This window comes from Ctenocephalides felis, unplaced genomic scaffold (assembly GCF_003426905.1).
Source record: "Ctenocephalides felis isolate EL2017-DRISC unplaced genomic scaffold, ASM342690v1 CF-g0.4_SCAFFOLD_01492, whole genome shotgun sequence".
Classification (NCBI taxonomy): domain Eukaryota; kingdom Metazoa; phylum Arthropoda; class Insecta; order Siphonaptera; family Pulicidae; genus Ctenocephalides; species Ctenocephalides felis.
Genome location: NW_020537646.1, coordinates 14,004,523 through 14,027,516, shown reverse-complemented (window position 1 = coordinate 14,027,516; position 22,994 = coordinate 14,004,523). Strand labels below are relative to the sequence as shown.

General features: G+C 30.1%; 6 protein-coding genes across 9 annotated transcripts; 2 read left to right on the top strand and 4 right to left on the bottom strand.

The window, feature by feature from the left end:
• Positions 1–806: 806 nt before the first annotated feature.
• LOC113371601 (O-glucosyltransferase rumi homolog) lies at positions 807–2,338 on the bottom strand. Its single transcript, XM_026612238.1, has 6 exons — positions 2,220–2,338; positions 2,004–2,160; positions 1,695–1,896; positions 1,499–1,629; positions 1,248–1,395; positions 807–1,184 (listed from the first exon to the last, which is right to left on the bottom strand). The coding sequence occupies exons 2-6, from the start codon at positions 2,144–2,146 to the stop codon at positions 807–809; spliced, it is 1,002 nt and encodes a 333-aa protein (XP_026468023.1). The 5' UTR covers positions 2,147–2,160; positions 2,220–2,338.
• Positions 2,339–3,122: 784 nt separating this feature from the next.
• LOC113371606 (diamine acetyltransferase 2-like) lies at positions 3,123–5,575 on the top strand. The gene is made up of 3 exons (XM_026612245.1): positions 3,123–3,159; positions 5,112–5,317; positions 5,381–5,575. The coding sequence occupies exons 1-3, from the start codon at positions 3,129–3,131 to the stop codon at positions 5,429–5,431; spliced, it is 288 nt and encodes a 95-aa protein (XP_026468030.1). The 5' UTR covers positions 3,123–3,128; the 3' UTR covers positions 5,432–5,575.
• Positions 3,267–6,018, bottom strand: LOC113371602 (transport and Golgi organization protein 2-like). Of its 4 annotated transcripts, none has more exons than XM_026612242.1 (8): positions 5,918–6,018; positions 4,698–4,796; positions 4,515–4,637; positions 4,152–4,272; positions 4,018–4,082; positions 3,690–3,855; positions 3,468–3,566; positions 3,267–3,405 (listed from the first exon to the last, which is right to left on the bottom strand). In XM_026612242.1, exons 3-8 carry the CDS (start codon positions 4,627–4,629, stop codon positions 3,276–3,278), a joined length of 696 nt encoding a protein of 231 aa, XP_026468027.1. In that variant the 5' UTR covers positions 4,630–4,637; positions 4,698–4,796; positions 5,918–6,018; the 3' UTR covers positions 3,267–3,275. The 4 variants fall into 4 exon arrangements, with proteins under 4 accessions (XP_026468027.1, XP_026468026.1, XP_026468025.1 ...); XM_026612241.1 differs by lacking the exon at positions 5,918–6,018 and adding an exon at positions 5,013–5,121; XM_026612240.1 differs by lacking the exon at positions 5,918–6,018 and having other exon boundaries at positions 4,698–4,878.
• LOC113371603 (28S ribosomal protein S14, mitochondrial-like) lies at positions 5,758–6,370 on the top strand. The gene is made up of 3 exons (XM_026612243.1): positions 5,758–5,875; positions 5,934–6,157; positions 6,220–6,370. Exons 1-3 carry the CDS (start codon positions 5,813–5,815, stop codon positions 6,317–6,319), a joined length of 387 nt encoding a protein of 128 aa, XP_026468028.1. The 5' UTR covers positions 5,758–5,812; the 3' UTR covers positions 6,320–6,370.
• Positions 6,371–6,866: 496 nt separating this feature from the next.
• LOC113371605 (60S acidic ribosomal protein P1-like) lies at positions 6,867–8,091 on the bottom strand. The gene is given in 4 exon segments (XM_026612244.1): positions 6,867–6,957; positions 7,318–7,480; positions 7,482–7,571; positions 7,908–8,091. Coding segments are annotated over 4 exon segments (339 nt in total). The 5' UTR covers positions 7,980–8,091; the 3' UTR covers positions 6,867–6,943.
• A 2,662-nt stretch (positions 8,092–10,753) lies between these two features.
• On the bottom strand, positions 10,754–12,819 carry LOC113370867 (5-hydroxytryptamine receptor 2A-like). Its single transcript, XM_026611547.1, has 3 exons — positions 12,379–12,819; positions 10,877–11,083; positions 10,754–10,801 (listed from the first exon to the last, which is right to left on the bottom strand). The coding sequence occupies exons 1-3, from the start codon at positions 12,817–12,819 to the stop codon at positions 10,754–10,756; spliced, it is 696 nt and encodes a 231-aa protein (XP_026467332.1).
• Between the last annotated feature and the right edge of the window lie 10,175 nt (positions 12,820–22,994).

The window sequence follows — 22,994 nt, the reverse complement described above, 5'->3', positions numbered from 1 at the left end:
ACACATGTTTCATTATATTTTTCAGAATTGTGCGTCATCAACTAAATGGAATAAAGTAACGTATAAAGTAACCTTTTACATCCGGCGTGTTTTAGAGTATTCCGTGTGAATAGTGAATTATATTATATTTCGCTCATATTTTGTATGGCGACTGGTCGTGTGAATTTATACGCACTTTATTACTGTATTACTAATAATAAATCATTGTACAACAATGGAAAACAGATTTACATTTAACACCGTTACGAATTTCTTTTAATCATTTCAAAAGATTTGTTGAGACATATTTAAGACGTTAACATAATATATTCTTATCTATGTTAAAAAATTATTTGGATGTGAAACTAAGGAAATAACTAAGGAAAATATGTCTTTAAAATGCAGCAAATTACTGTATTTTTTTACTCCAAATTTAAATGCCATTCTATTGCAATAATGAAAATCTAATATAAAATATGAATACGAGATAATGCTGTGACAGAAAACATAGAACTTTGCAAGATCATTTCTAATTGATCAACAATTACTCATAGCTCAAGTATTTTAACTATTTTCAAAGAATTTAATATATCTGTATATCTGTTTATACACGAGTAAATTGAAACGAAATTGCCATAATGTATATATGTGTTTTAATTCAAAGCAATATACAAAATTTAGATTAAAAAATATCAACAATCAAGTTATATAAAAATATAAACTTATTATCAAGAAATAAATTAAATAATACTGATATTCCGCATTAATGTAACTTTTATCATGAACCGTATATTGGTATTAATTTTTATCTAATTTAACTTCAAACTTTAAAAGTTTGCATACTTTTGTAACAGTTTCTCCCAGTAACAATGAATATCTTCCATCCTCAAATGTTTATTCACAAAATCAAAACCCTTCTGAGCAATATTTTTTGCTAAAGTATCATTTTCCATAAAAAATTTCAAAAGCTTCTCAATTTCATCTCTATTTGCATTTTCTGAAACAGGAACGTAATGAACCCATGGTTTCATGTTTGGGTAAAAGAATTCTATCCAGCTAGAACCCACATGAAACACTAAAGAATTGCAGAGAAATAAATGTTTAAATCTAAAACTAGCAGCAACACCTCTAAAATTGAACAAGTACTTATATTTGCAATGATCTTCTAATGATACTTCTTTAGCTGGATCCGCATTTAATGTATCCTGTGAATTTTATATTTTCAAATAGTTTCATATGACAAATATTAATAATTTTATAGGTCTTACTGCTGCTGATTTCCAAGCTTGATTTTTTGTGTATTGTGCATCAACAAGTGTTGGATTTTGTCTAGATAACAATACCAGCTCGTCTCGATCACTGCTTGTTCTTGACCCACGGAAAAAACCTTTTGATTTTTTTTTTGACCATGGGTATCTAAAAATCAATCATTGAGCTAATTTTTAATTCTTAAATAATTAACAGGTATATGATTTTCTTGAGGTTAATCCACTGATATAATTTTTCTGAATAAACTAACTTGTCTGATGCTGCCATAATACTGCTTCTATGTTTATCCCAACGGCCCAATCCTGTAGGATACAATGAAATAGCAGGTCCCCCATCCCAAAAACTCCAAGCGGGATATAGGATATCAAGACTTTCGTTAGTCTATAAATAATATATAATAATTGTTTAAAATAAATGTTATGAGCTCAAATGACTGATTAGCATACCTTACTAAAACTAAATATAGGTCCTTGAATGCCCCAATCTTTATTAACTTGAGGCCAATCTCTTACATTGATTATCATTTCTATATCAGGTAGCTTTGTAACAGCTTTTAATAGAAAATATTCTACGCCTTTGCAACGAGATGGAAACATACAATCTTCTTGGCGATATAATTTGTTATTGACTATTTGGTACTTAGTACCTCTGTGAATGTACATTATAAATATAAAAACAACATTTATTAATTTGTAGCTCGTACTGCTTGTTAATTCTATTAATACATTCATTGGAAAAATAATAATGTGAATTACCTATCTTTAATTTTATTTATCATATTTTGTGTTATACCACTTTTAAATGGCAAAAGATTTTCATTTATAACTCTGTTATAACAACTGCAATTTGAGTGTTTACAATCAACGTGACTTCTAGAAGCATCTTCAATTAATTTCATATAATGATTATACTCTGCAAAAGAATAAACTGAGTACATATTTATATATTCTAAATAATATTCTAATACATACCTTTATCATATTTGCTAGGTGAAGAAATATCCTCACATTCGTCATTGTCACTAGAACACGTATTACGACAACTATGAGATTTACCAAAAAAAAGAAAAAACGTCAATAATAATAGTAAAAATTCTTTTCTATCCATAATTGTAATTGTTAATTTCTATTAGTAATTATTAAATTTGTTTCATTTGCAAAAAAGCGATAAGTTTAGCTCAAACATTAAGGTTAACCGACACATTTGACAGTTGGATTTGTAATAACAAGAATTCTTGTTAAAGCAAAACCAAAACATTCAAAAGTCAAACAAAAATTATTAGTATAAAAGTTTAAAAGTATTATTATCAATATAAATTTGGTGGCTGAATAATATAATATGTTTGCTAAATAATAGTACATGATTTAATTCAACAAATTACAGCAAATAAATAACAAACTTGAAAAGTTGTCATATTATGTCAACATGTCCTTAACTTGAAGAATAATTTATTGAAAAAAACTTAAAATTAATGTAATAGGTATGAAATAAATGTAAATTTATGTTCTTTATTGGAATAATAAGCTAAATTGTTTGTTTCTATAATCAATGAAATGCTTTTCTAATCTTCATTCATAGATAAATGTATATTTATACTATTGTGTGTGCACAAGCAATAAGAATCAAACTATTTGTGTAATTCTATATATAATTCTTCAAGGTTATCAATTTTGTGTAAGATTTTAAACTATTTTATTCAAATACTTTAATTCTACATAACTTTTAAAAGTAAAAAATGACAACAAAATCTTTCATAATCCGACCATTAGAGAAGGAGGACATCGAAGAGCTTTGGAGTATGATAAAAGTAAATATTTACTATAAGTTTTAGTTCCAAATGAATGAAAAGTTTATTTCAGGAGCTGGGTGACTACGAGAAAATGCCTGGAACATCAATGAATAGTCCAACAGGTTAGTTGTATTGAATTTATTATTAAAAATCAAAGACAATTTATTAAATTTGTTAATCACTTTAAAAAATACCATATATTAAAATTGATTGCTTTATATTTCATCATAATTATAGTCTAGACTCTCAATTCTCTCGTTATATGCTTTCTACACCATTTATTAGAATTTTGTTGTCCATCTGAATTTAAAGATATATCAATAAAATCCAATTTCCAGTCGTAATCTAGCAATACAATAGTATGAGTCCTAGAAATAAATATCTATTAGTACATATTTAATAAAATTATATTGTTAAACTAATAACTCACCTGGTGCCATATTTTCTCTCGTGATTTGCTATAAATATTGAACTCAAGTCTTCTCCCCATGTTGGATTACGTTCATACAATACTTCATCTGGCCAATGTCTATAAAAGTAATGTACTATTCATAGATATATATATATATAATAATCATTATATTTCATATATTGTTAATATTATAACTTTAAGTTATTAATTGATTTACTCTATATAGCCATTTTAACATACTTCTCGCTACATTGCATCATAGTTAATAACTTTTCCACAAGAATATCTTTATTTGCCGTTGATTCGACCAGCTTGGAAAATGTTTCTGATCCACTTTGAACCTTCTTGAATGGTTTATCCACTTCACTATTGCTGACACCAATTTTAATTACTTCTTGTTTTCCATCTATACCCAAAAATAATTATTAAGATTTTGTTAAGTATTTTCCTTAAAAATGAATAATATTCAAAAAATATGTTGAGTTGAATAATTCTTTATAATAGTTCTTGCAACAAAATCTATTAAAATGTTTTTTATTCTATATCATTTCAAATTTGTGATTTTTACCTGCAACCCATTCCTTTGTAATTTTAGATTCAGAATTTGTACACTGCACTATGCAATTCTCCTTTCTAAATGGAATTTAATTCTGTGTTAAAATATCTTATACAAAAATTATCATGAGATATTTATTACATTACGTTATTTCTGCAGTCAAAAAGTTGAATAAGTTATAATCTTGCATCTTTGACTTCAAATCCTCCGTGTAATCTTTCGTATTTGATTCTGATTTTACATAATTAGAGACTATTGATCCACGACCTAATCACAAACAGAAATGAATAATTAATCTATAATTAACCAAATTTTACAGTGTTAAACTGAAAGTTATAATTATTGTTTTGATTTACTTATACAAATGTGTGGTAGGTAATAATTTGTCATTTCTTTTGCCTTAGATAAAAAATCAATAATAAAAATAATAATCTAATTGAAAAAAGACACTATATTACATGAATAGACACTAAATCTGCAAAGTATAACAAAGTTTTATGTTATTGTACCTGGACAGTTTGGTTTCAATGTTTTTCCTGTAACATTTAACAATGATCCAATTCGTAATCCATTTTCATTTGCTCGAACTGCAAACCAAGTTCCTCCTTCTCGCCCAATTTGCATATCTCTACCTGAAATACATATAAATAGCCAAGAAAATGTATTAAGCACAAACAATTCTAATATATTACCTCCAATAATGTCTGAATTTTCCTCCCACTCATGAGACTGCTTTGTAGGTCGGTCATAGTATTCATCTCTATTTAATGCCAAAATAAGTCTGTATCCTCCTATTGAAGGATTTGAATTGATATACATAAATAAAATACACATTTCAAATTAGTGATTTGTAAGTTTTTCGAAATATAGGTTTTTGATAGCTTGCTATTGAATGAGAGTTAATTTTATAATTTGGAAACTGCTGATTAAAAAATATAATAATCAAAGAATTTCATAATAATCAAATTAATGAATAATTACAAGGTCTGATTAAATTATTTTCTTACCAAATGTCAAACGGCTAGCACGTGATACGTGATACAATCATAGATAAGAATCATTTTTTTAAGTTAAAGATGAGAAAATAATCTGAACGAATCTTAAAGGTCTAGAAAAGGATGGATTTGGGGAAAACCCTTTATTTCAATGTGCTGTTGCAGAAGATGAACATCAATACCTCGTGGGCTACGTGATTTATTTTCCCATTTATATACCACGTTTAGGCAAATCTATGTATTTACAAGACCTTTATGTGAGAGAACAATTCAGAAAATTAGGCATTGGAAGAAGGCTTTTCACCAAAGTGGCTCAAGTATGCATGCAGATTTTTATATTTGAAATATGCCATTTCATATGATCTTCTTGTAAATTTTAGAGTGCTCTCGATTCAGACTGTCTAAGAATTGATTGGAGAGTTCTTAATTGAAATGATGCAAAAATTATGTATGAAAAGCTAGGCGGCATTAACATTACAGAAAAATATGGCTGGCAATCATTTGAATTAAGCAAAGAAGGAATGGAAATGCTTGTTAATAAAAAATAAAGAAAAATGAGAGTGAATACTATTCAAGTTTCATCAAAATATATAATATAACACTATTGACTTGTCTGTAAAGATAATTTATTTTAATTATAATTAAAAAAGCTCTTGGAGGCAAATCGACTTTTGAACAGGTCACATTTGAATCTCGTACTATGTAATCAATGACACCAACATTAGAAAAAACACAAACTGTCATGTTCATGTTGCATTTGAGAGTTAAATAATTATTACCATTATTATCCTTGATAGATTAAAGTAATAAAAATGTCATTATCATTCAACATTACTAAAGTAATAGGATCACTACCTGTTCTTCCAGGATTTGGGGTACTCCATAAAACTGAAATTTATTATTTCTCTGTAACTAACCTCAAATGTTTCTTAGATTCAGCAAGTACGTACTAAATATGCAGATTGGCGAATGATTAAAGATGTTAGGAAACGTAATACTTTAAAACAATTTGCTGCAGAACGTTTACGCGTAAACAGCTTAAGAAAAAATGATATTTTGCCTGTTGAATTACGAGAAATAGCGGACTCTGAAATTGCAGCTTTACCCAGAGATTCTAGTATAGTAGCACTAAAAAAACGTTGTGCTATAACATCAAGGTAATAAATTTTTACTGTAACATAACTACAATGCTGTTTCATTCATAAAATAACTATTATAGGCCAAGAGGTTGTGTTACACGTTGGCGTCTAAGTAGAATTATGTGGAGACATTTGGCTGATTACAATAAATTATCAGGTGTTCAAAGAGCTATGTGGTAGATAATGTATAATATAGAATGTAATGAACTGAAGAAAACATTGTACTTTGTGATAGGCTAATAAAACATACTAGATTGCTTTAACTGTAGTAATTTATATACCTTTGCCCTGTTTGAAGTATTCCCGATAAAATATTAACAGCAAAACCAGCTTTGTTTAAGAAATTCCCTATATGTGAGGGCTCAGTTTCATTTTGGGAGAATGATTATAGTAGATAAAAAAAAGTATGGATTTAATGAACTAAAAGTGAATTTATATTAAAATAAAAGATTATATTACTTTATTACTACTACATTGAGTAAACACAACATAACTTCAAAGTAATTTTTTTTTAAAGATCAGATAATAAACCTTCAAAGGCGGCTTTCATAAAATAATCTTTTTTTTAATTTTGAAAGCAAAGTTTCGATTTCAGTAATCTTTTGGGAGCATGCTTGTAAATTTTTGCATACACCAAAAACTAATGCATATAATTGATTTTTAATTCACACTAGCACTGTAGGATACCTGAAATAGTGGAATAAGAACTATTTATTAAAAAACAAAATGTTTTTACTTTATATTTTTATTTGAACAGTACAAATACATTTCATCACTTGCACACATCCTTAAATTATGAAGAACTTAGTTGAACAAACCTGAAACAAGAAAACATGAATTAAAAAATGATTCACATATGCAATAATTTAAATATAAGTAAATTTTTAATATCAGAAATTAATTTGTCATCAGTATCAGCAGCTAATACATGCTAAAACATCATATTGCCGATTTAAATGGCACAATAAGGATGGATATACATTTATTTTCTTGATACAGATTAAAATGTATCTAATATCATTTGAAATTATAAACTTACATGAACCGTAAGCAACTACTTAAGACGATGTCAACAAGTTGAATGAATTCACTTAATGCAAACTTAACCCACATAAGAAATGAGCAACATGTATATCCATAATTCTCAAAGGCCTTAAGAATGTCAATTTGATAATTACCGAAGCCCATATCATCATCGGACTCCTCTGGTTCAGATTCCTTCTTCTTTTCCTCCTTAGCAGCAGCAGCTGGTGCTGCAGCTCCACCGGCAGCAGCAGGGGCAGCGGCTGCTGGTCCGGATCCAACTCCTGAACCGATGTTGGTGATCAGGTCTTTTACGTTTTACTCCTTCCAAAGCCTTGGCGAACAATCCTGGCCAGTATGGCTCAACATCAACAGCTGCTGCTTTCAAGATGGTAGAGATCTTCTCACCCTAAAAAATAATGAAGCCATAAAGTAAAATGTTTATATGTTCTGTGAACATGCACTACACAAAAACTATGTTCGAAAATAATGGATTCGAACAAAAATCTACGGCAATAACAGCAAATAGCTAAATATAATAAGGTTAGAAATGGTATAAGAAAATACGCACATGTGAAATTTAAGAGTATATAAGTAAACAAAAATATATATCTGAATAACATCGAAAAGTACATTATTCTAATATTACGATGAGCAATAATAATATTACATATTTAAACATTCGATTACAAAAGATTTCAAACAAATTAGAGGTTAGGAATGTTGTAATAAATGATATACATACAGTTACAGCAACATCATCGTCAACCAAGATCAGAGCGGAGTAAACGCAAGCGAGTTCAGCTTTTGTGGCCATTTTTATATATATTGAAATAACTTTTGGTGCAAGTCGCCTAAATTTGGCCTTAGCTCAATTTGAGAACAAGCACACGTATGTGATAAAGGCGGAAAAGAAATGAACGATACAAACTTTCGATTCTTAAAGGTTGGCTGTCTAAGTGTCTACAGGACACCAACATAACGAACTTGCAACTAACTTTAGTGTTTATCTCCAGTTACGCTAGAGAGTAAGAGATGGCGCAGCGTAGCCTGTTAAAGTGTCAAATTTTGCAAACTGTCAAAAAGTAGTGTAATTAAATAATTATTAGATTTAATTAAACTAATATTTTATGTGTGATTTTAATACTTGGGGTAAGTTATTACTCATCTTAGAATATATTTTTATTATTGCACAATTTAATTTAATTTCTTAAATGGTGTGGAGAATTTAAAAAATTAAATTTAACGACTTTATATAAAGATCATTTATTAATATACAATACATTAATACAATTTTGTCATCATTTTCTTAATTAAAATTTAATAATAAAATTCTATATAAACAAAATATTTTTGGATATTTCTCAGTGAAAATAAACATCATTTATATATCACATTATCCTACTACATACATATCAGAATCTATATAAATGCGAATATCTTCAAAAATTATATCTAATTTATAATTTTAATTACACAAGGACATATTCATATAACCATTAAACATAATTTTGTATACATATTAAATTAATACTTTTCAATTTCTTACATTCGTTTTACATTATGTATATAACTATACCTTAAGATTGTCAAACTTTATCGCATCAGTTTCCAAATTAAATTATAAAACTCCTGCTCAATTTGTTTTAAATGAACTGGTCTTTAATGAATTCTAATTATTGAGACTATTTTAATAACCTTTTTAACATTTAACATACGTGTTATCAAGTATCAAGTCTTAATTGTTATCAAAATTGCAATATTTTGACTGATGCTAAAAGAAGCGTAATACACCCCCAATACATTTTATGCAAATGTAAATGTCTATCTACATATATACACGTAAATTAATTTTTACACTCTCATTTTTACATTTTATAAGATCAAAGTTACATGAAAACATTAATACCTTCCCATATTTACATCATTTATAACAACAAATTTTCAATTTTATTTCATTTTAAGATTCTAATTCATCTAAGATAAAAAATGAATTCTTCCAATGTAAAGTAAAAGAAGCTTCTGTCTTGACCAACAAATATATATATTTTTCAAATAAAATCGGAAAAGCTTTTCTGTCCAGAAAACTGAGTTTGATAAATATAAAAAGTAAGTGAAGAATCCTGAAAATTATAGTACCTTTAATTAACCATTAATCATTTAGTTAAATTTAAACAAAGCTATATTTTGAAATTCCAGTAATACAATGGAGTTCATAAGTATTTGTCATCAATAGATCATTTCTTTGAGTTAATTTTATATACACCAATGCCTTTAATAGTACATTTAAACATCAATAAAAAATTTGAATTTTATACAAATGTAAATATAACTTACGTACAAAAAATATAATTAAAATTTAGGCGAAAAAAGGCATTAAAACTCCAGTCATGCGTTGAAATGTAAAAATTATTTAATTACATATTGAATGCATAGACCTTATAAGACATATACCTTATAATGTGTTATAAGGTCTATCATTGAATGTCGTTTTATATGCATAGTATGTAGAATAATAATTTCTTATATTGAAACATTAAAAAAGATGTTTTCAGTATTAATTCATATACATGCATTACCTAGACAAGTTAATAGACTTATGTATATATCCACATATCTATACAAACATACATAATTACACATTAAATAAATATGCAAATTTATATATATATATATATATATATATATATATATATTCGCATATTTATATATAATATCCAATATTACAATATAATGATTCACTTACTTATTCGAACAATATCACAATTATTTGTGGAGCCCTTTTCTGGCACACATATACCTAGTATAAGGCAAATAAGTAGTACCTCTAAAATTATTTAATCCTAAAAAAGATTTTTAGTTAAAATAAAAGTTTGAACAACTGATTAATTGGGATAATAGTAAAACAAATGCCATAAGTACCAATATGTATTTTTTTAATAGTTTCACGTGTAATATAAATTCGCAAATTTCGATTGATTATGAATTTTAATATCACTTAAAATATAAATAAGATTATGTTTGGGGTATTATATTCTTATAGTACATCTTATGAGTATATTGGTAATTCACAGTATATATTGTATAATATTAGGATCATTTTTTTTGAAATTCTAACAGGAACAATTTTACAAGGGGTCTTTAGATAGGGGTGATTTAGATAGGAACAAAAATTATTTTTTAAAAGGTAAAAACAGAGAAACTTAATCCGACATAAGAAGCAAAAAGATGTTTGTAAATCGAAAAAAGAACAGTAAGAAAAATAAAAGGATTCGTTATCGTACCTGTAGAGCTGCTTTGGGGATGATAGCTTATATATACATGTAAATACATATTTGTACGCGTATAAATGTAATATACAAGAACTTATAAGCTGTTACACTACGCATGTTTGTATTACAATTGCCGATAAAAGATTGAGACATCAATGTATACATATAATGAATTCGAATCATCATATAGAAGTTGCTTTATTTGTAATACTTAAAACGTATTTTATATCCTGTAATTACCTTATAAATCTAATTAAAGTGCAGTGAGCAACGATGGTTGAGTTGATTCTTGCGGTGGAGCACCGCGGCGCCGGACGCGCTACCTATGAGGTCTCCACTTCGAGCTCCTGTATCGGCATAACAACACCTAGAATTTATAAAAATTATTAATAAAAAAATCAGATATCTATATATCCTTAATGGATATTATTTTTCTTATTACCTTTTTGAATGCTTGCCTAAAGACTTTATTGAAAATTGTGTAAAAGATAGGGTTGACCATGGAACTGGCGTAGCCAAGCCATGTGACAAATTCGAAGACCCAACCACTAACGTCTTTTTCGCAACTCTCGCAAACTGAAGGCAGTAGATTCAATACGAAGAATGGAGCCCATAGAACCACAAATGTAAAGAAGACTACTCCCAAAACCTAAAAATAAAAATAAGAACGAATGTTATATACAAGAGTGTATACTAAGTTTTCTAGAAGGCTTCCCGAAGAGGGAGTTTGTTTTCTTAGAAAATCCAACTTTGAATTGTTTGAAATCAATATTGAAAAAATATATGTTAACAGACAAAATTTCGACTTTTTGTCGACATTCTCATGAAAACGGCACCGACTTAAAAAAGATAACTAGTGGTGTATGGCATCGTGCCTTAAGGCAAATTGCTGGAACTTCCAGTACCAGAATTATATATTCGAGGCAAACAAATTAGTAATCAAGAAAAATTGATTAATGATTTACAACAATTGTTTTATACATTATCAAATAGAAATTATAATCAGTATATATTTTATTGTTCATAAAATTTGAGGATCTTATCACTCAAAACACCTGAGAAAGTTTACATTAGCAAGAGGTGCCGAATAAATCCGCCTGAGGATATATTTCTTACGATTAGAATAACGCATTTGAAATATGTACATTTTCAAACTGAATTGTAAATTTAAAAATTCATATTTGAAGTATAAAACTTTGTATATTCTTAAAAATTTTGAAATGTTTTTTTTTTCTGAAAATTTTGAAATTTGCTGGAATTGTATAAGTAAACTTTAAAAATTAACAATCTTGGTATGGAACCCAACAAAATTAGTACTCATTTTTAAAAACTTTATCAAATATCTGATATTTCTTTTACTTTTTCCTCTGTATCTCCGAAACCGCTAGCCTGCCTCACCGAAAATTACATCAATTCTTTATTAAATACAAGCAAAATGTTTTTTGAATAATTCAAATCGGATACTTCGTTCTCTCAAAAACTGAATTATTGTCTCCACCAAAAACTAATCAGCACGTCTCCTTATCAATAGGAATCGAATGTTTCTTGAATCATTCAAATCGGTTGATATGTGTGCCCGAAATCGTGGACGAAAAATTGTATTCAAACATACACACACATACATCCATTTTTTCTAAGGTGTGCCAAAATGTTCAGAAACCTTCAAAATGTAAAGATAACCAAAAATTTTTATTATCGATTTTTAGCAATTACTATTACTTATCCTACGGGAAGTTAAAAAGTAATTAAGTGCATTTATAACAAACAAAATTTCGACCTTTAATCGACGTTCTCATAAAAAAGTCTGCACCGATTTAAAAAAGATAAAAATCATTTTATACAACTCGATCGATATCAAATAACTGGATGCCTGGATGTTCATCAATATTTGTAGTAAAATTGAAAATCAATCAAATACTTCAGTTTTATTATTTATTAACTGACCTTTGTAGCTTTCTGTTCGAGCCTAATTATCCGTCCATGCCTCGAAGAATCCCTAGACCTGTTCTGCTGCGTCCTGATACGCTGATTTGCCCTGTCATTTTGAGAATGCGATCTTTCCAAAGTCACATTCAAAAGTGCGGTCCTTGGCCTTGAATTTATATTATTTAACGTTGAATTATCATCAACGCATATCACAGTGCTGGCCATGGATTTGGAACCATCCCACGTGACGGCGCAAGGAAGTGATTCCGAATTCTTGAGCGATTTTTTCTTATTATTGATACTTCGTCTTTGGCCATTATTTGAGTCTGTGGAACACGTACATGGATTTTGACTATCGTTGGACAAGGATGCTTCTTTTGTTAGAACGGGTGTTTTTTTGGTGTCTTTTCGGAAAATCTGGCACGACTTCAAACGGTTGTTTCCAGGAGACGATGCCATGTTTTCGGTGGCGCTGTAAAAAACAGACATCAATTTGAGAAAATTCAGTTACAAGCTTATAATAAATAGCATTAAATATGAATGATTTCTTTACAAATGAATTATAATTAAAATTCATTAAGTCACATTGCAGCAATTCCACTTGTTGCTGCAATGTGACTCGAGGGTTAACAGTTTCAAGTCAAAAAATACAACAAATGTTGACTAACTAATTTTTATAATATTCATCGATAAATATATATTTTTACTAAACATAATAATTATTCATATAAAAATAAAAAAGTCTTTTAGAAATTTCATATTGTGGAGCATTTATGCTGAATTTAATTCCATAACTCATATAGTGCTCTCTTTTGAAAGTCTTTTGTATTATTTTCTATATCCGAGCAATGAATTTGCTAGAACACATGGTACATACTGGAAAGAATGCAAAAGTTAGAAAAAGAGGAAAAAATCTAAAAATTGTGGGTTTTGTGAGAACAAAACCACGAATAGAAAATGAATAAGTATGCGACGTTTATGGATAAAATATATATTCAACGAAATATGAAACTAACGACACATTTGTATTAGTTTTTACTATTATTATATGTGTATTTTATATTTTATATATACACATAAAAATGTATATATATTTATTTATTTTTCTTTATTTGACTGTTAGTGATATTAAAAAAATAAATTCGATGAATTCTAAAAATGATTGCTCACACCTCCAATTCAATTCAAGAAAATTTATTATCAGATATTTCCCAGTACGAATTTACACCGCACTATACTATTTGCAGACTATTTTTAATTGGAAACATATTCTACATTTATTTTTTGAAGCAAAAATAGATATCATTAGTGCATGATATCACGTTGTCCGTGGTCGGATGAGAATACTCTACGGACTACCTGTTCGGGTGAATATAGTAACTATATAACGGGTATAATGATGTACCCATATCAAACACGATAGTAATTGACTATTTAAATTTAAATGGATAAAAAATATCATGAGGTTAATGGTACGTGTAACACATAGACCATATTGTACAGTGAATAATTCTAAAGAATAGTTTTGAAAAATAAAATTAAAAAACGTATTTTTCAAATCATTATAAGGTGAAGCTTTATTATTAAACATAAAGTTCATAAAATTGTCATCAACAAAATTATTGTCCATACAAGGAGCAAATGTCAAAGAAAGCAGATGTATAAAACCGATTACGGATCTCCGAAATCATGCTGTGCCGTTTATAAAATCATCCCCGAATTAAAATAAAAGGGGAAAATTTTCTACCCTACTAGTAACAACTGTTTGCTTAATAAATTCAACGTGAAAAGGTTACACAAAGGTTACATCACTCATTTGAAGGTTCAAAATTTTCATGTCATATTCATAAAGTAGAATAATATATTTTGAAGCCAATGTTTAGTGAAGTTTATTACAATATAAAAAGAAATTTATGATCGCTAATTAGAAGCAATATCATTTTAGTTTATTATTCTACAGGTTTGCATGTAGGTGATCAAGATTATATGAAATATATATGAATTTGTAAATAACACTCGTATCCTTTTTATAATTATAATAGATTGTTATAATTATAATAGATTGTTATAGACTATTGTTATTCTTAAATTGGAAGATCACAAATTTAATAACTTTTGGATTGCTTATTATAGCCTTTTATTGTTTATTAAATTTGTTTTGTTTATCTTATCCACTGATTGTCTGTACTAATTGAGATGTATATTTATTTACATATGAACTCTTACAAGCCGACCCAAAAGGACGTCCTTTCTAATTGTGATAAAACAGCTATGTACTAAAAGGTTATTTTCGTTATAAATCGTAATTAATTCAAATCAAAAACTGATTTGTGTACTGCTTGAGATCAGGTTTTACGAGGTAGGAATTGAATGGGAGATCTTGTGGTGGTAAAGCCAATAAGCCTCTAATATAAAACTAGTGGGGCGCATGGCATCGTGCCTTAAGGCAAATTGCTGGAACTTCCCGTACCAAAAATTATTTTTTTAAAAAAAGATTAACATTTTTGAAAAAAATTTACTCTGAAAAAAATAGATTTTTGAGAAACTATAAATTTTTGACAAAAATATACTTTTTTTTTGAAAAAAAAAGACTTTAAAAGAAAAATTTATTTTGAAATATTTTGGAAATTTTGAACTTTTTTTCAAAGCAATCGTACTGCTTTAACTGCGTAGAGACGAAATATAGAAGCGCGTAAGTGCCGTGCCGACGTCTAACGGATAAACATTGGTACGGAACCTATAGGAATGTTAACAAAATTTATATTTATTGTTAAAATCTCTATAAAATATCTAATAATTTGATATGCATACGTCTAATGATCATTTTTGACCGCCAGATGGTATTTTTTTTGCTTTTTTTACTAGATCTCCGAATCCGATAGACCTGCCTTCATAAAAATTTGATCAGTTTTTCATCTTGTTAATACAACTAAAATGTTTTTTGAATTATTCAAATCGGTCTCTCCGTTCTCTTAGTTACCGTTTTTGGCACTTTTTGCCCCTTATCTTCGGAAAGGCTAGACCTGCCTTCGCCAAAAACTCCTTATCAGCACGTCTCCTTATCGATACGAATCGAATGTTTTTTGAATCATTCACGTCGGTTGATCCGTGTTCCCGAAATCGTCGACGAAAATTTGTATCCGAGCATACATACATACATACACGCACACACACACACACATACATTATTTTTTTGAAAAGTAAAGATCTATAAAAATTTTCATTTTCGATTTTTTTGCGATTACTATAACTTGCCCTACGGGAAGTTAAAAAAAGATATATACATTTTTTGTTAATTTAAAGCAACCAAGGCTATTACAATTTCTATAAGCTGTATTAAGCACTGCTAATTACTAAAATCAACGAGTACTAGTATATAATCCATTGACAATTCTTATTACCTAATATAAGATAGATTTGATTTTTAATATTGATAGCAATTACAAGGAAACCCCACGGTTGCCTTTCTTATAGCCCCGAAACCATATTGATTTCTAAATCTTGGTCGAACCCGGAACTTTTGATTAGAATCCCATAGCTTCAACCCGGGTTAGAATTCTGATTAGAATCCCATGGTTTCAGCCCTGGTTAGAATTCTGATTAGAATCCCAAAGCTGATACTTTTATAGAAAATTGTACAGATTCATCAGTTTTTTTGCCTTTACTACATTTATTTCTACTAAAAATGTCACATTTATTCAAATTGGAATAACAAACAAGGGATCAATTTAATGCAAATGACAAAATAAATACTAATGTTTACCCAGCCATTCCCGATTTGGTTGCACGGCCAATTACAATTGGCTCTAAAGTAATCAGGGTATAAACTATTTTCCAGTTAGCAATCAGGCAATTGTGCTCTGTGCAAATAATGCAAATTAAAATAACATTTTTCCGCAAAGAGAATCACATCCGAGCCAGGGACATCTACAATGGCAATTATATTAATGGAGCTCCGGGTGAATTCCGCATTATTTGCGAAAAGTAACAAAGACACAATCAAAAGCGAACAGATTTTAATGCATTTTGTATGTCAAATCGCAAACACTCGATTCACTGATTCGCAGACACAAAAGGAATTTTTTTCATAAATGCCTGTAGATATTCGAAAATATGCAAACAAAGCGATACTATATTAACAATAATTGAATATTTTGATATGCATGAAATGAATTCAATTGTGATTATTGATTCGATTATGACAACAGAACTGCTTTTGATTAATTTATGTCATTTGCGAATACGCGCCATAGAAATAAAATAAAATACAATCTGTTCCGAACTTCGAGCTAGTTGAGTATGAGGTTTAAAAATATTTGCTAAGGCTATATTTTTAAAAATAGATATAATTCTGAAGATATGCCGATTGTACTAATATTCAAATCAAAACATATGAATATGAATATGAATGTCTTCAAACATTTATAAGTTTTATAAATAATCCTCTAATGGTCATAAGGATTTATTTATAGAAATATCTTACATCAATCTTTACAAAAATTAAAATAATTGTACTGAAGTTAAATTATTATTATAGTATTTATATAAAATTATTTATTCTAAATTATTTATCCGGATATGACTCCGGCCGTAGTCATATCCGACCGGAGTCATATCCGGGCGGATACATATCCGACCGGAGTCATATCCGGATATATCTTCGGCCGGAGTCATATCCGGATATAACTCCGGCCGGAGTCATATCCGGATATAACTCCGGCCGGAGTCATATCAGTATATAACTCCGGTCATATCCGACCGGAGTCATATTCGGATATAACACCGGCCGGAGTCATATCCGGCCGGATACATATCCGGGCGGATACATATCCGAGCGGATACATATCCGAACGGAGTTATATCCGGCCGGAGTCATATCCGACCGGAGTCATATCCGGGCGGATACATATCCGACCGGAGTCATATCCGGATATAACTCCGGCCGAGTCATATCCGACCGGAGTCATATCCGACCGGAGACAGATCCGGCCGGAGTCATATACGAGCGGAGTCATATCCGGCCGGAGTCATATCCGGGCGGATACATATCCGACCGGAGTCATATCCGGATATAACTCCGGCCGGAGTCATATCCGACCGGAGTCATATCCGACCGGAGTCATATCCGACCGGAGTCATATCAGACCGGAGTTATATCCGGATATGTCATATGACTCCGGTCGGAGTTATATCCGGATATGGCTCCGGTCGAATATGACTCCGGCCGGAGTTATATCCGGATATGACTCCGGTCGGATATGTATCCGCCCGGATATGACTCCGGCCGGAGTTATATCCGGATATGACTCCGGCCGGATATGACTCCGCTCGGATATGACTCCGCTCGGATATGACTCCGGCCGGATATGTCTCCGGCCGGAGTTATATCCGGATATGACTCCGGTCGGATATGACTCGGCCGTAGTTATATTCGGATATGACTCCGGACGGATATGTATCCGGAGTCATATCCGGGCGGATACATATCCGACCGGAGTCATATCCGACCGGAGTGATATCCAACCGGAGTCATGTTCGACCGAAGTCATATCCGGCAGGAGTCATATCCGAGCGGAGTCATATCCGGGCGCATACATATCCGACCGGAGTCATATTCGGATATAACACCGGCCGGAGTCATATCCGGCCGGATACATATCCGGGCGGATACATTTCCGACCGGAGTTATATCCGGCCGGAGTCATATCCGACCGGAGTCATATCCGGATATAACTCCGGCCAGAGTCATATCCGGGTGGATACATATCCGACCGGAGTCATATCCGGATATAACTTCGGCCGGGGTCATATCCGGATATAACTCCGGCCGGAGTCATATCCGACCGGAGTCATATCTGGATATAACTCCGGCCGGAGACATATCCGGCCGGAGTCATATCCGAGCGGAGTCATATCCGGGCGGATACATATCCGACCGGAGTCATATCCGGATATAACTCCGGCGGGAGTCATATCCGGATATAACTCCTGCCGGAGTCATATCCGGGCGGACACATATCCGGGCGGATACATATCCGACCGGAGTCATATCCGGATATAACTCCGGCCGGAGTCATATCCGGGTGGATACATATCCGACCGGAGTCATATCCGGATATAACTTCGGCCGGGGTCATATCCGGATATAACTCCGGCCGGAGTCATATCCGACCGGAGTCATATTCGGATATAACTCCGGCCGGAGACATATCCGGCCGGAGTCATATCCGAGCGGAGTCATATCCGGATATAACTCCGGCCGGAGTCATATCCGGATATAACTCCTGCCGGAGACATATCCGGCCGTAGTCATATCCGGGCGGACACATATCCGGGCGGATACATATCCGACCGGAGTCATATCCGGATATAACTCCGGCCGGAGTCATATCCGACGGAGATATTTTGTGATATTTTATGATTTTATGATATTAAATTAGGTCAAGTTTTCCTTTCCAAAGCAAAAACGCAGTAACAGATTTAGTACCAGTTTAGGGAAGTCCGATATGACAAATCCGGTGAGACAACTCCACTCGGATTCACTCCGAGGGAGGAGTTGTATCGGAGTGATAACTCCGGAGTGAGTTACCCATCTCTAATATGAATGCCTATCGACAACAATTAGTCTTGTTTCGAGGCTGTATCGATTTTATCAAAAAGAACTTTGAAATGAAAAAGAAAGTATTCATATACCAAGGTGGGCCGGATTTCAGTGGGTAATACGCGATTTAAGACTTTGTATATATATATATATATACATATTACATACGTCATACGTAAATTATTTTCTTTTCACATATCTCCAGTACAATTCTCAATGCTCATATACTGATAATGGTACTGCGGTGTCTATCCCAGGAGGCACTTGTCGAATCAATATGTGCGTCGTTCCTAATAGGGCTCAATCTTTTTATACGTCCCGAATTCGGCAAATGATATAAGGAAGTCGCTCAAAGGATAAAGACTTCTGTCACACAATCGGAATCTCGTCTGAAATAACCGCGGGAGGCCGTTTGATGGGGCTCTTAAATCCATTGATAACCATTTTTCACGGGATTTCTGGTCGTTAAATATTTATGTGTCGTACAAGGCATTATTGCACAAATACATGAAACATACACTCTCTCACACACATACACATGAGGCCTGATCGATAGATAAAAATAATAATTCGTTTTAACAGATATCCAATCATTTTTTTTATTTCATCATATAATTTACAACTGTCTTTAGTAGCCATCTAGTAAATTTTAAGATAATATAATTAGATTACATATGATAAATAATTTGACAATAGTAGAAGTAGCCAATGTTATTTCTACTTCAAATACAAAATACATTTGCTGAGTTACAAAGGAAAAGATAAAAATAGTAATAAATATATATGAATAGGTTTTAATTAAGATCCAATCAAATAATAGAAAAAAAAGCTAAGTAGAAATTCTAAGTAAAAATTAAAAAAAATAGGAATTACATAATTCGATTATCTGGATTGTATTACGAGTAAGAAGAAAAAAAATACTAGAATTTGCTGATATTAAAAAGAAGAATAAAGAAAAAGAAATGGAATGAAAATAAAAGTTGAATTAGAAATTTGATATAAAAAAGCAAAAATTGAAGAAAATGAAAGATGAAAAATTAAGAAGAATATATAGATTGAATATTAATATAAAAAATTAGTATAGAATGTAAATAAAATAACAATGTTGTGAATAAAAGCTCAGAGTTAAGCGAAGCCATAAAATAAAAAAAAGTTTATATAGAGACTGCACTCTAACAGTTTTTACAAGATTTTTTTATTTTCATTTTTTTTCTACAAGTCTGTTTTTGTTTTGAGAATAAAATATAAAATTTAAATATTAATCAATCTAGTTTACACAAAACAATTTATTAATTTCTAACTTTTTTGTTGTAACTATTCAATTTAATGATCATAATTATAATTGCTAAATAATTTAAACTTTGATATTTTGATTGAATGATGTATAAATATCCAAAAAAGTGTTTTTTCGTTATACGTAGGATAATACCATAATTTTACATATACATTTCGAGACCCAATTAGACTCTTCTTTAGTGGATAAAAGCAAACAAATTATTAGCAAATTACAAAATCGGCATAAAAACCATAAAATGCTTGATTAAGATCATATTTGCAAAAAAAAAAATAATATGAAAAATTAAATTAAAATATATAAACTTCGATCAATCTAACCAAAATTTTGTGATCGAATTCGAGTCTGTTATAAAACTTCTAAAAAACTAATTTTGTTGTTTTTTATCTGGATAGATGCTTGCTAAAAAGCTTTTTTGATTCATGATTTCTAACTTTTATTTATATACATATATAAGATAATAACAAATATTTTACAATTAACCCTCAAACTATTTTTTATTATATTATTATATTTATTATAATATTTTATATTTTTGATTATCATTAATAAATGACGTAGGTTTTCTAGATAATAAAATGAGCAAGCTTTTCTAGAGTAATCTTCCGAAATATATAAGGATTAATTAGAATTCATAATATTGCGTAGATAAAAGTCCAATTTTTAACACCCATTAATTAAACCATCTTTAAATTGATGATAAAGATGTTTCTAAAAAATAGGGGTAAATATTTGTATATTGCAATTTGTAAAATTTACATTTTTTATACTCAATTTAATTTTAATTACTAAAATTTAATATTAAATGATATTATCGATAAAAGCTAGTATTTTAAACGACGCAAGTCAACTTTCATTTATAATTTAATAATTTTATACTTAATTATATGATACATAAATGAAACAGTATTGTTTTGTCAATAATAGTGTCGCAATATTGCACAGACTTTATGTGTAATAAAACGAAAATGCTTTAATAATGCTTTTAACAACTCGCGCAAAACTATTTCGCAATACATGGCAGTAAATTTTACAGTATTAGAATATTATTGAATTATAGGAAATCAATGTATGGGAAAACGGAATATACCTATATATACAAATAACAAGAATAATATAAATCAAATTTTTATGGCCTCTCAATATAAATTTCCAAAAGTCAATAAAGATTGGTTGCTAGATTCATAGAATATGCACAAAGTGAATTGATATGAGAACTGTTCGATATAAAGTTATTTTGATATGAAATATCTGGAATATGGAGAAGCATATATTTTATTTATTTTTATAAATTTATAAATTTATTTTATATTTTACTATTATCAATAGACATATTCACTTCATTTTTTGTTAGTCCATGTTATCATTCAAATAAATGTAAATTACATTTTTAATAAATTGAAATCATTAGTCGATTTATTTTCACTATTTCTTCTAATTCAATAAAAATTTTTGAAATTAGTGTACTCACTCATTAGTATTATTAATTAGTATACTCAATTATTTTTAAGGATTTGTTCCTGATTGTTATTTATTGATAATTCATATTTCAAATTCTATGTCATTAAATTTTATAAATGATTACTGATAAAATTATTTTTCTTATTCCATTAGATGACGGTAAAAGGAATTGTCATATGAAGCCTAAGAAAGTTTCTGCAAAAGTTTCATTATTTCTCATCAAAAAAATTGACATGGACGTCTCTGATAACTGGACCGTTGTAAAGAGGGATAAAATGAAGCCCCATAACGACGGTTTACTACATCATCATCCAACAAATGTGAAGGTTCTAAAAGTATGGTGATGAAATTTTTGGAGGTATGTACCCAAATCATCTGTTACTTCAAAATGTGAGATATCCATTATAATTAGTAACCATAAGTGTTCAAACTTAGTAATTTTTTTAAATATTTACTGAAGTAATAATACTAAACTCACATAAACATTCATATTTTTCTAATAACACAAATATAATCTTATATATAAAATTCTTCTGTACAGGCGTATTGTTTGACACTTCTCTTAAACGGTTATTGTTGAGCAATTCTTGCCGCAAAGAATAATGATGTACACGCACTGAATTTCACCATTCAATCAAAAATTGCTGGCAATTTGGTGCCATACCAATGATTCCGACTGGTCTTCCGTTTGACTTCAAACGATTGCAATTTCCAGTTTGCCTTGCGTTTGCAATAACAATCGCAAGGCCAATCGCTTAGTGTTTGCGGGATAAATTTCAAATAGATTATTTAGAAAATCATTGTTTTTCACATGGGCAGTTATACGTTGCCTGTTCACGAGTTGGAAAACCATCCGCTTGTTTGTGTTAAGTCAGACCAAAAAACAAAAAATGTGTGTTTTACCAAAGAGCACTTCAATGAAACGGATAATTTGCGGATTTACTTTTTTACTTAGAGAAGTCTAACTAAAAAACACTTCATTTTGTAATCAAAAAAATCATTACTGTTGTGTAAAAAAATCAAATTTTTCCTTTTCAATATAAAACAAACAAAAAATTCTTCATCTTTCTCACGAAACCATCTGGTGGCGAAACGGAGTTCGTTGGGTTTGCTAGTATATATATATATATATATATATATATATATAATATATATATTTAAAAAATACGATTTCCATATTTTTACAATAAAAAGCATTGGAGATTTATATGCAAATGTAATGGACATACGTTCACAACTGTACCATCAACAATCCAATATACAAGAAATATTGAAACT